The sequence below is a fragment of the Nycticebus coucang genome, chromosome 18 (genome assembly GCF_027406575.1).
Source record: "Nycticebus coucang isolate mNycCou1 chromosome 18, mNycCou1.pri, whole genome shotgun sequence".
Taxonomy (NCBI): Eukaryota; Metazoa; Chordata; class Mammalia; order Primates; family Lorisidae; genus Nycticebus; species Nycticebus coucang.
In genome coordinates this window covers 38465872-38478475 of record NC_069797.1, presented here as the reverse complement: position 1 = coordinate 38478475, position 12604 = coordinate 38465872, and the positions used below count along the sequence as shown (strand labels likewise).

Here is a 12604-nt window from a genome sequence, read left to right as displayed (position 1 = left end):
AGGAGCTGTCCTAGGACTATGGTTATTATACCCATTTTATGGATGAGGACACATGAAAACCGAGTCTTGGAAAGTTAAAGATTTTCCTTGCTGCAGCCTCACTCCCAGTGCCCCACTGAGAGAAGAAACAAGCAGCTTGATGTTTCCCTTCCCACCCAGGCTGTACCCCAGTACTAAATTCACCTTTCCAACTGGCACTCATAGCAGGAGAGCTATAAGAGCTGTAAGGAGAAGCATCATGTGTGCCCTGGGTGCAGGAGTCAGGGAGGCCCTGAAGGATTGCGTGTCCACTTCAGTAGGGGTCTTAGTTGTCATTGAAAGGAAAACAATGCTGGCTAAATTGAGCAGAAAAGGAATTTTCTGAAAAATTACTGGATAGCCCATAGAATCACCAGGAAGTTTGAAAAATTAGGCTCCCAAACAGGCAAGATGAAGGTGATCTGGGGGCCCACCACTGATACTAAAATTCTACTACAGAACATGGATCTTGAAACATTGAAGCCCTGACTCCTGTCCTTACAGTTCTAGGAACTACCCTGTTTCCCAGAAAATAAGACATTCTCCGAAAATAAGACCTACTTATAGGAAAGATAAGACGTCCCCTGAAAATAAGACCTAGCGCATCTTTGGGAGCACACCTTAAAATAAGACACTGTCTTATTTTCGGGGAAACAGGGTAGGTATGAATGTCACCAGGGCTTCTAGGTACCACCACTCCAGGTGGGTGGGTGTGATTGAGCGAGCCCAGCTCAGGTGCCCATGACCAGGCCAACAAATGACGGCCTGTTAGGCTTTCAAGAGTGAAACCAGGTGGGAAAACTGCCCAAGCAAGCCTGAGAACTCAGAATCGATGCCATAAAATCCATGCCTTTTATGGGTTACAGGCAGGATGTGCACTAACAGGAGGGGAGAAGAATTCTACTTTTTGCACTGTGCTTTTTTTCTTCCAAATTCACTTTGGCTATAATTGACAGCAAACCAACTCAAACTAGCTTTAGAATAAAAGAGTGGGTGTACCCTTTCTCTGTCACTGCTCCATCTGTGTCTCCCTATTAATTAAGGTGTTCTCTGACCTAGAAAAAGTGTGAACACACAATTTTTCATTTCTTATTCAAAGCCTAGCTCAAATTCTCTTCAGTTTGTTAAACCTTCCAAATAGAATGCATCACTATCCAATTCCCTTTCAGAATTAACTGGATGCCTATCCAGTTTTCTTTCATTTAACATGTATATTTAAATTCCTCTCTTATCCAGATTAGCCAAAAAAGAAAATTTTTGTTTAACTGAAAAAGACAAAAGAAAAAAAAAGGAATTTATTGATTCATATAATCCAAGGGTTAGCAAACAACAGGCCAAATCTATACATAGCCTGCTTTTGAATGACCCTTGAGCTAAGAATGGTTCATCTATTTCTAAAGGGTTGTGGAAAAAAAAAGAATAATACGTGATACAGACAGTATGTCACCCTCAAAAGCCTAAAATATTTACTATCTGGTCCTTTATGGAAACTATAAAGCAAAGTCTGAGAAGGGCAGTATGATTGGATCCATCATCTGTTCCTCTGTCTCCATCCTCTCTTTCTTCCTTTTAGTAAAAGAACCATCACTGAACATTCACAGAGCACATAGCCACCAGCTAGAATCCATGTGTTTAGCTTCTCTTGCAGCTAGGTGTGGCCAAATGACTAGACGTGAGTGGAAGTGATGTGTGTGACTTCGACATCACATTAAAAAGGAAGCTGGTTGATCTTACTCTCTCTATTTCCCCTTCCTACAACCTGGGAGAGGAAAAATTTCTGGGAAGCCAGCACCGACCATTTAGGCAACTGCAACAGCTGAGTTAGAACTCAGAAGATAGAAAGAACCCAAGTCGGCTCAGTGCCTGTAGCTCAGTGCGTAGGGCACCAGCCACACACACTGAGGCTGGCAGGTTTGAGCCTGGCCAATCCTGCTAAACAACAATGACAACTGCAGCAAAAAAATTGCCAGGTGTTATGGTGGGCACCTGTAGTCCCAGCTACTTGGGAGGCTAAGACAAGAGAATCGCTTAAGCCCAAGAGTTTGAGGTTGTTGTGAGCTGTGACACCACAGCACTCTACCAAGGATGACATGGCAAGACTGTCTCAAAACAAAAAGAAAGAAAGAACCCAAGTCCCTGGACAACTTCATGGGTAGAGCCACCTGCCTATTTTGGACCTGTCTCTGAGAGACAGAGATAAGCCACTGTTTTAGGTGGTCTTTTTGTTATATATATAGCAGCTCAGCCTGGCCCCAATAGAAGTAGAGGTATGGCTGGCCTAAGGATAGCAGAACCAAGGGTTCCATCTTCCTCAGGATCCTCTCTCCTGTTTCTGTGCTCTGTGTGCCAGCTCCACTCTTCCCTACTGCAGAAGGTCTTTGTGTGATGGGAACATGACCCCAGAACGTCATCCCTAAAATCCTTGGGAAAAGAACCTATCTCTATAGCTCCAATTCAGAAAGCCCAGAGATGGCCCTATTTGGCCTAACTGAATCACAAACTCATCTCTAAGATCAATGGCTGTCAATGAAGGTGTCCACCAGAGAATATTGCCAAATCCCTGGAGACAGTTCTGGTTGTTATAATGGGAGTACAACTGCATTTGGTGGATAGAGGTTAGGGATGCTGGTAAACATCCTCAGTGCACAGGACGGCTGCCCACAGTAAAGAGTTATCTGGCCTAACACGTTTATACTGCCAGGGTGAGAAGCCCCATCTCAAACTAATCCTATCAACTCTTCAAGAGTTATACAGATGTGATCACTTGTCACCTCCATTGGCATCACCTGGTCTAAGGACACCCATTGCTCTTCCCTGGGTGACTGCAATGGCTTCACTGTTACCCTAATCTTGCTCTCAACCCCGCAATTCTTCTCCACACAGCAGCCTGAATCATGTCCCACCTCTGTCCCAAACACTACAGTGCACTGTTCATCTCAGAGAAAAAAGCCAAAGTCTTTAGAGTCACCTATAAGGCCTTGCAGGATCTGGGACCCCATTTCCTCCCTGCCTCATTGTCCCCCCCACCTCCTTTGTGGTTCTCAGAATAAGCCACGCATGCTCCTACCTCTGAGCTGGTGCACTGACTGTTCCCTCTGCCGGAGCATTCTTCCCCCAGGCAGCTGCAGGGCTCATCTCCTCACTGCTCTCAGGTCTATGCTATAATATCCCCTTATCCTTGAGGCCTTCCCTGACCACTTCATGGCTAATTCCATGCACGCTCTCATCTCCTTTATTCTCGTATTCCTTTCTTTGGAACTAATCACCATCTGACTTACTATAGATTTATTATCTGTTCTCCGTCACCCGGTAGCATGTAAGTAGCCTCCATGAGGTCAGGGACATGGTCTTTTTGTTTACTGCTATAACCACAAGCTTACAATAGTACCTGCTCAAGGTAGGTACTCAAGACATGTTTGTTGCATGAATGCATTTCTGTGGCCCTGAGGGTGAGGTACCATGATCTGTCACATGGTTAGCGTGGGGGATGGAGCAGTTGTCCAGAGAAAGTGAAAGGCAGGGTACTAGACACCCTACCAGCAAGTCATAGAGAACTGGACACACTCAGACCTGATAATCTGATATTTTCACATATATTATTCCTTCATTCCTCATATCACAGATAGAGGTAGATATTATTATTCCCATTCTACAGTTGAGAAACTGAGGCACAGAGAGGCTAGATAATATACGATGGTCACATGGGGACTCAGGGCTAAACTCACGTCTTTGAAATCCATTGCTGTGTCTCTTTCATCCCTACCCTCCCATGTTCATTACACACCAAGGGGCAATCCCTCTCGACCCTGCCCCTGCTCACCTCCCATTCCCCTGTAGCCCCCACCTGGTCAGCCCAGTGAAAGAAGCCAGCCCCAGCCTCTCCTCACTCTCCCTGGCTCTGCAGGGCAGTCCTTGCCTGCCAGAAAGGGTTAATAAGGAGTGTTTGTAGCAGCCGCTGTCTCCAAGGAGAGGAGAGGAAAGCAGAGTGGGGAGGCCGCCAGCCACGCCAGGCTCACGGCCAGTGGAGGGTGGGAGGCAGCCAGCTTGACCTGTCCAGCCCTAGGAAAGACAGGAATGACCTCCCCTCCACCCACCCTGGGATTCAGTGAACTCTGAACAGACGGGGCAGTTGCAGAATGAGGTTGCTGCACAGCCATTGAGCAGGGAAAGTTCTGGCAGGGACTGAGGAATGTGGGGAAGTAGGGGCTGGGCCTGGCCCGGTGGCTGAAGCCAGAGTCAAGCAGAGCTGGAAGTCTTGGGCTCTTGGAGGTAGAAGGGGAACCTTTGAATCAGGAAGAAGCGACTGAAACCCAGCAGGTGGCAGGAGTAAAAAGGCAGCAGGGGGAGAGGAGAAGGTGCCCACCTTGTCTTCTGCTAACAGTCCAGCCATGTCCCAGCCTGGGGGGCAGCGGAAGAGGCCTGGGACCCCGGGGCCTCCGGTGCGCAGTATCCGGCCCTTCAAATCCAGTGAGCAGTACCTGGAGGCCATGAAAGAAGACCTGGCCGAGTGGCTTCGGGATCTCTATGGGCTGGACATTGATGTGACCAACTTCCTTCCGGTGCTGGAGACAGGCCTGGTGCTATGCCGGCATGCCAACGCCATTACCGCAGCTGCCCTGGCCTTCGTGGCTGAGGCACCTGCCCAAGCCCAAAGGATTCCCATGCCCCAGGCTGGGGTTTCCTGCAATGAGGCCGCCCAGCCAGGTACCTTCCAGGCCAGGGACAACGTCTCCAACTTCATCCAGTGGTGTCGCAAGGAGATGGGCATCCAAGGTACTGCCCTGGACCCCCACCCCAGGCCCTTATTTTGGGAGCCATCCATCCCCTCTCAGGGACACAGACTAGATTTGGGCTCAGAATCCTGGGTCCCCTTTGCATATTTGCCTTGGGCCAGCTCGTCTCTTCCCATGCTTCATTTTCACCATCTCATAGTAAATCTTCAATAAATAAATGTGTTGATGATTGATAAATGTTTGTTGATAATTCATTCAACAAACATAAATCGAGTACCTATTCTGTTTGAGTACTGTGCTGGGCACTAGGAACTGAAAGGAATGAAGCCCAGGGCCCAAGGAATTCCTGGTCTAGCAAGAGAGACAGAGGAGTAGATCTGTCAATCACAGCCCACTGTGATCAGAGCAGAGGTGCAGGGCTCCCAGGGGAGGAGATGGAGACCCGAGGAGGTGGAAGTGGGAGCTGAAACAGGCTGCATATAGGGTGTTCCAAAAGTTACCCATAAAGTTGCCATACATAGGAAAAATGGGAAATTGCAACCTTTATTTACAAAATATTCATTACAAACATTTATAAAATACAGCTGGGTGCCATGGCTCTTGCCTGTAATCTTAGCACTCTGGGAGTTGGAGGTGGGTGGGTTGCCTGAGCTCAGGAGCCCAGCCTGAACAAGAGCATGACCCTAGCTCTACTATAAAGAGAAAAACTAGCGGGACATAGTGGCAGATGCCTGTAGTCCCAGCTACTTGGGGGGCTGAGGCAAGAAGATCATTTGAATCCAAGAGTTGGAAGTTGTGAGCTATGATGTCATAGCACTCAACCCAGGGTGACAGAGTGAGACTGGTCTCAAAAAAAAATTTTTTACAAAATATTCTGTATGTGTTGGCCACCCCCTTGTAAAATTTTGTGATGAATATTTTGTAAATAAAGGTACGTTTAGCTACAATTTCCCATTTTCCCTATGCATGGAGACTTTATGGGCAACTTTTGGGACACCTGTAGTGGAAGGAGATTTGGCCGAGTCTTGAGGAATAAACAGAAATGGGGGAGGAATTGTAGAAGGGGACCAGGGCAAAAGCACCAAGAAGGAGGCCCTGTGTTTGCACGACTGGGAGAACCCACATTGGTGAGGAGAGTACAAGGAGGAGGGAGGGGCCGGTCATGCTGGGGCTTGTAGGACTTTGGAGTGACAGGTCAGGATCCCTCCTCTAGTTGGCCTCAGACCCAGAATGGGATGTTAAACCATCTTCCAGGCCAAAGGTGTTGGGGGAGAGAGTGGGGAAGGCTGAGGCCTGGGCTGCCGGCTGGTGGCACGGCAGTGGGGAGCAGGACAGGGAGGCTAATATGAGCTGGTGTTTCAAGGAGCACTTCCCTGTGGCAGACACTGTCAGCGAGTGCTTAACTGCCATCAGCTCATCCGATCCTCACACCAGTTCCATGACAACATCCGCATTTACAGAGGAGGGAACTGAGGTTCAGGGACCAGCTCAAGGTCATACAGCTGGTAGGGGAGAGTCAGGACTCCACCTTAGTTGTTGGCTCCCAAACCTGTACTCAACCCTGCCTGGTTATAAGCCTGGGCTGGAGGATTGAGTTTGCTGTACCTGGTGACAATCTCGGGTGAGAGGCACGGATAGGAAGTAGAACAAACTGCTTCCTGTTCCTGGACCCATCCTGGCAGGCTGAGTGGGGAGTGGGAAGAAGAGGTCCCCTACTGGGAGTCCAGCCAAGTCCCAGTCTGGGGGCCACACGAAGACTCCCAGGCCCCTGGGGCCTCCTGTGTGCAGCATCCAGCCCGCTTTCCACCCCCAGCCTGTGCTATGGGCCGCCTTTTCTGTCCCCAAGCTCTGAGCAATTCTGCCCAGACCCCTCCTAAGGGTGACCCCAGGATCCTGAGATCCAAGCTACCCCCCACATCTGCCCCCGCAGAGGTGCTGATGTTCGAGACCGAGGACTTGGTGCTGCGCAGGAACGTGAAGAACGTGGTGCTCTGCTTGCTGGAGGTGGGCCGCCGGGCCTGGCGCTTCGGGGTCGCGGCGCCCGCTCTGGTGCAGCTGGAGGAGGAGATTGACGACGAGCTGCGCCAGGAGCTGGCCCTGCCCGCGCCTGACCCTCCGCGGCCGGGGCCCCCAGCGCGCAGGCCGTGCCACTTCCGCAACCTGGACCAGATGGTGCGGGCTCTGCCCCCATCCTGACCCCCTTCCTCCTCTCCGCTCCCCGATCCGGTTCCAGCCCTTGTCGGAACGGCTCTGCCTCTTGATCTCGCGTCCCCACTCTGACTCTATCGCACTATGTGGCTTTGAGTAAGTCCCCTCCCGCTCAGAGCCTTCCCGCTAACCACCTGCAGTAACGGCTGTGTCTTCATTACCAAGCTTGCACTCTGCACGTCCATTTCACTCTCACGGGACTGTTTTCAAGAGCAACGTCTCTGGCACCCTCTGGGACAACCTAGTTCCAAGTTTTCGCCACTATTTCAGAGCTATGAGACTTTGGACAAATAATTCATACTCTGTGCTTCCTTATCAACAGTGGGGGAACAGTCATGCACCTGCCTTCTGAATATTAATGAGCCAGCACATTACAAAGTGCTTGGAACAGTTCTGCCCAGAGCGAGTGCTTCATGGCAGTTAGCTCTCACTAATCCCATTTCCACCACTGGGGAAAATGGAGCTCAGGGGGTGGGGATTCTTAGCCATTGCCACTCCACTGCCCCCATCAGCTGACCCCCAGGGACTCTGGTCCATAGGTGACCACTCCAGATCTTGTTCTCTCTGTCACTTACAATCAATCTTCTCTACTCTGGTTTCTCAGTCCCCAGCCTGATCTCTGCAGAACCTCAGAAGTGGCTCTGGGCCAGGCAGTCCCCCCATTTAGTTTGGCCCAGCTTAGGGGGCGGGGCTTGGGCACCTGAGCAGAGGAGAGGGCTGATCTCATCGCCCATGTCCTGCAGGTGCAGAGCCTGGTGAGCCACTGCACGTGCCCAGTGCAGTTCTCCATGGTCAAGGTGTCTGAGGGGAAGTACCGAGTGGGAGACTCCAACACCCTCATCTTCATCCGGGTAAGTCCAGCTAGGGGTCAAGAGGCTCCCTATGGACAAATAATTCATACTCTGCGCTTCCTTATCAGCAGTGATAAGGATGATCAACTATCTGATCAACATCATCAGAAGAATAGTGTTTCTTTCCATGGGACCTAGCCCAGACCTGAGGACAATAACAAGAAATCACCCCAAGCCATCAGGCTTCTCTTCCTGGGAAAATTCCAGGAGATTCTGGCAAAGGTGGCAAGTCTATCCCCTCCTCCCAGAACCACAGCCCTCCATCACTTGAAACTTGGCCTAGTGTGGAGGGTGTCCCCAGGTGAGGTGGTGGGAGGGGGTATGGAGGAGGGTACTTCTGCTTTTCCGCTTCACTCCACCCGCTGGCTTGGTCAGAGCAAGAGACCTGAGAATCCCAAGTCTGAGTTCAGTGTGTGGCCCTGCCACATGGACCCCGAGTCCCCTCCTTGCATGTCTGGCTGGGTGCACTCTGCGAGTGAGTAGTAGTTCAGGTCCGAAATGTGCCCCAGTACCTGGCTGTGCCTTACCAGCACCTGTGCCCGAGGGTGTACACCTGCACGGCCTTGTACCCCAAATGGGAACCTAATACTGCTGACCTAATAGCCAGCAGCTCGCAGCATGGCCAAGCCCTTTCCCTGTGCACAGGCCACCACTGAGCCAGCTCCCTGGGCCCTCACCTGGACTCTGAGGAGATAGAGAGCCCTGTGAAGTAGATAGGGGCAAGGAATTGTGGCCCCGGTTTTCAACAGAGGAAATTGAAGCTTGGCGAGACTACCTGACCTGCTCCAGGGTGGAGTGCGGTTGGGACTCCCGCAGGCTGGTTCACGCATATCACAGAGGCAGAGCCAGCAGCATTAGACCCCCATTTCAGGTACAAGCAGGTGCAAAACCCTTTTTAGGAAAGAGAGTGAAAAGAGTGCTCTGGGGTCATGTCACACTGTGATGCCTGTGAGAGCTCTTGTCCAGTTGTGGGGCTGTTTGCCAGCTTGCCCCTCACCCTTGACAACACGTGTTATTCTATGCCAGTCATGGAAGACACTCAGGCTGCAAAAATTATGCAGTTCCCAACCTCACACCCTACAAGGGAGTATCTGTGCATGAGTGAGTACATGGATGGGAGTATCTCTGAGTGCCTGCCAGAAGCCTGCAAGCTGGTTCAGGAAGAGGGGATGCCCTCCGTCCTGCCCTCAACCTCACCCTGTTGCCCCCTCAGATCCTCCGGAACCACGTGATGGTACGTGTGGGGGGCGGCTGGGACACGCTGGGCCATTACCTGGACAAACATGACCCCTGTCGGTGCACGTCCCTCTGTAAGTCCCCTAAGAGTCCTCTTTCTGTGGTGCTGGTTGGACAGGTGTAGCTCTTGTCGGTGGCGGCGGTGGCAGAGGCAGAGGGGCGTGGGGAGGGGCCGGGGAGGCTGAAAGGAGGAAGATTGCCTAGCGGGGCAGTCACGGTGCAGTACTAATTGTGGCCACAAGGTGGTGCGCAACACACGCAGAATAAGCATTTGGTCAGGGTGCTTCCCGGCAGAGGCTCTGGGGGTCCTCAGTGGTGCCACCAAACGTGACTTAGAAGGTCTTATTTCTTCTATAATCTCTATCAGCACCTCAAGCCACCGAAATAAGCATATACTCTAAGTAAAAGTTGTGGACCTGCCATACAAACGGAGCTTTTTTTAAAGCTCCCCAGCCAGGCTTCTGGCCAGGTCATGTTCCCTAAATGCCCCCTATAATTATGGAAACTCTGGTGCCGCCACTGTAGGTCCCACTGTTTTTAATATGGGATAAGAGGCAAGGGACAGCTGCGGGGGGAGGGAGGGACAATGGGCTCCATCAGCAGGAATTGAACCCTTCCCTTCTCTCCTTCCTCTGGGGGACAATGTTGGTAGCACACAAGCCGGGCAGCTTCCCGAAGCCCCCAGCCCCTCCGGTGCAGCATGAAGTGAGGGTGCAGGATGGCCCCTCACGTCCCCAGCCTACAATGACCATCAGCCGCTCCCAGAGCCCACTGCCCCCTGTGGACTGGAAGACATATACTTCTTCAGGCCGAAAGCTGAGGCCCCCCACCATCTCCTCACCCAGCCCCTGCAGGGGGCAGGGAGCAGGGGCAGGGGTTCTCAGGTATGCAGGAAGGGTCTATTTTTCCTTTGGCGTCCACATTCTCAGAGGCCACCTCACCTCACTCCAAGATAAAGAGAGCAACAAGACCTCAGGTGTCCTGAACTGAGAAAGCGCCAGGGCCTTTGGGATCATCTGGTTACACATCTTGTCCATGAGTGAGGAGGTGGAGGCCCAGGCAGGAAACAGACTTATCCAAGGTTCTCTGCCATTTCATGGTAAGACAGAGACTAAGACCCACCCCACTCCACCTCAGACTAGTGACCCCTGGTTGCCAGACATCTGGTCTGGGATCATCCCTTAAAAGATCTGACCCCAGGCTGGGTCCAGGCTTCCTTCTCTCTACTACACAGGGAATGGGGAAAATAGACTTAAATAATGGCTGCCAGGGGTTTCATTCAACATGAAGTCCAGCCACCTTGGTTGTTCTACCTGGGAAAGACCATTTCTTCCCAGAGCCAGGGGACTACACTAGCTGACCCTGCCAGCCTTGTAAGTCTCCCTTTCCAGCCTTGTGATTCTCCCTTTCAGGTGCCGGGAGAGGTCTCTCACCCCATCTCAGAGGCAGATGCCGGCTGGGCACAGCCCACCCAGCCCCCAATCCTCATTCATCCATGGGGGCCAAGACCCATGGTGTACCTCGTCTGGGAAGAGGGAGGGAAGACACCTTTCTGAACTCCCCAGGGGAAGGACTTCTACATCTTGGGTTCATGAGGAAAAAGGCAGCCAGGGAACCCCTGCTGGGACCCCAAACCCCCAAAGACTCCAAGCCCCTGAGGCCACCACCAAGGGAACATCAGCACGAGGACCCTCTCTGCCTCCCCGCTCCTCTAGCCTAGCCAAGCCCCTCAGGCTCAGGCTGCCACTGTGGGATGAGGCCCAGGGTGCTTCCTCCCAGCTCAGTGAGCAGGCACCTGTTTGTTCTCCATCCCCTATTAAAGGACTCACCAAGATCCCCATCCAGCTGCCCCCTGCCCGCCCCCCTACACCAGGAAGAAGCTTTCCAAGTGCTGCACATGGAGTTCCCAGGACAGAACTTGGGCGAGGCCCCATCCCATTAAGGCCCATCACTGGGGACCTGGCTGGGTCCAGACATGAGGACTGCTCTGTGGACGTGAGGCACAAAGACCAGAAGCCAGAGGGAAGGAACACTCCCCCGGCCCTGGGCAGTACCAAGGAGCAAGCCATCTACCATAGCCTCGAAGAGGAGATTTTGGTCAAGATGAAGCTTCTGGACATGGGAGGTGCCTGTCCTCAGGGCATAGGACCTGGGATCATTCCTCGAAGCGGAGTTTACGTCCCCAGCCTGGGTGGGCAGTGGCCTGAGCCTGGGAGTCCTTACGACAGAGTCATCCAAGAACTGGCTCAGGGACCCCCGCCCCTCCTTAAAGTGGACATGGAAGCCTGGAAGGCAGCCCCAACGTGCTCTCCTAAGCCAGCTGTTACCACAGGCCCAGGAACCCTAAAGGGGAAGCTGGGAGCCAGAGAGAGTAGGCCAAGGACAAAAGCAAGCCTGAGTACCAAGGGGACCAGCATGAGGAAGGTCCCACCTCAAGGAGGGCAGGACCGCTCAGCCCCTACTGTGTCTGCCAGTCTGGGAGCCCCTGCACCTTTGCCTTCAAATCCCATTTCTGACAAAGCCAAGTCATGTCTGGGCAAGAGTAAGAGAACACTCCGGAAACCCCAGAGGGTCCCGTCCATCTACAAGCTGAAGTTGAGGCCCAGGATCCGGCCCCGGAGAGATCACAGGCCAGAGAAGCGCCCTTCAAGGATCCCTAAGCCGCTAGCCTACCTCCATCTGGGTCCAGCCAGAGCACCCCCCAGGGGCAAGCTGCTGAGAGCCGTGCTGGGTAAGGGAGGTGAGGCTTCTCAAGTAGTTGCAGTGCCAGCAGGTGAGAAGAAGGAAGAAAAAGAGAAGGAGCTGGCTGGTCGTGGGTCGCAGCAGTGTGACCAAGCCCCACTCCCACCTGAGGAGGAGTCCTGGGTCTGAGCGTCTGAGGGTGCTGCAAAGAGGGAAGCAAGGACACTCATGTGTCCCCTGGATTCACAGCTGCAGGAGCTGCAAGGAGATCCCACCTCAAGACAGGGCCTAGGCCAGGAGGCAGTGAGAAGACCACTCCAACTCTAGAGGAAGGCGGCGGCTGGAGGGCCCTCTGTATCCTGCTGCCCTCCCCCAGAACAGCTCCCCCAAATTCCTGGCCTCTGACCTCGAGCTATGCCCCTCATTTCTGCAAGTCCTGTACGTTATTAAAGACGTGTGGGTCTGTTCTTGACACCTCAGCTTCTTGAGTTCCTCGATCAGAAAGGTGCAGCTTCAAATGTCATCCCACCGGAGGGGACAAGGGCCAGGGTGTGGGGCTGAGAGACACGTCGCTTGAGGCTCAGCCAATATCACCAGAGAGCCATCTTTCCCGGAAGTGGCTAGTGGGTCAGCACCACAGACAGGGACAAGGCTGCCCCCTCCCTGCCCCCAACACACTGGCTCCTGCAAGCTACCCTTGCTCAAGACTTCAAAACTTTGCTCTCAGGGTTGGGAAGTGAGATCTCTCAGGGTCAAGAGGGATGGCTGAGAGCATTCCTAACACACCCTACGTCCAAGAAGTTGCACTGAGCTGCCACAAGGCTCAGCTCTGAGTAGGAGGGAGGAGAAGCTGGGATTGAGGTCCATTTTAGAAAT

The 12604-nt window shown here is 52.7% G+C and overlaps 1 protein-coding gene across 1 annotated transcript; it reads left to right on the top strand.

The window, feature by feature from the left end:
• Nucleotides 1-4193: 4193 nt before the first annotated feature.
• On the top strand, nt 4194-12054 carry GAS2L2 (growth arrest specific 2 like 2). Its single transcript, XM_053570109.1, has 6 exons — nt 4194-4791; nt 6682-6923; nt 7703-7810; nt 9024-9120; nt 9699-9930; nt 10438-12054. Exons 1-6 carry the CDS (start codon nt 4407-4409, stop codon nt 11915-11917), a joined length of 2544 nt encoding a protein of 847 aa, XP_053426084.1. The 5' UTR covers nt 4194-4406; the 3' UTR covers nt 11918-12054.
• Nucleotides 12055-12604: the final 550 nt, after the last annotated feature.

Coding starts and splice junctions, on each gene's coding strand:
- GAS2L2 (XM_053570109.1), top strand. CDS start 4,407: ATGTCCCAGCCTGGGGGGCAGCGGAAGAGGCCTGGGACCCCGGGGCCT. Junction 4,792..6,681: donor CAAGGAGATGGGCATCCAAG/GTACTGCCCTGG, acceptor CTGCCCCCGCAG/AGGTGCTGATGTTCGAGACC. Junction 7,811..9,023: donor ACACCCTCATCTTCATCCGG/GTAAGTCCAGCT, acceptor TTGCCCCCTCAG/ATCCTCCGGAACCACGTGAT.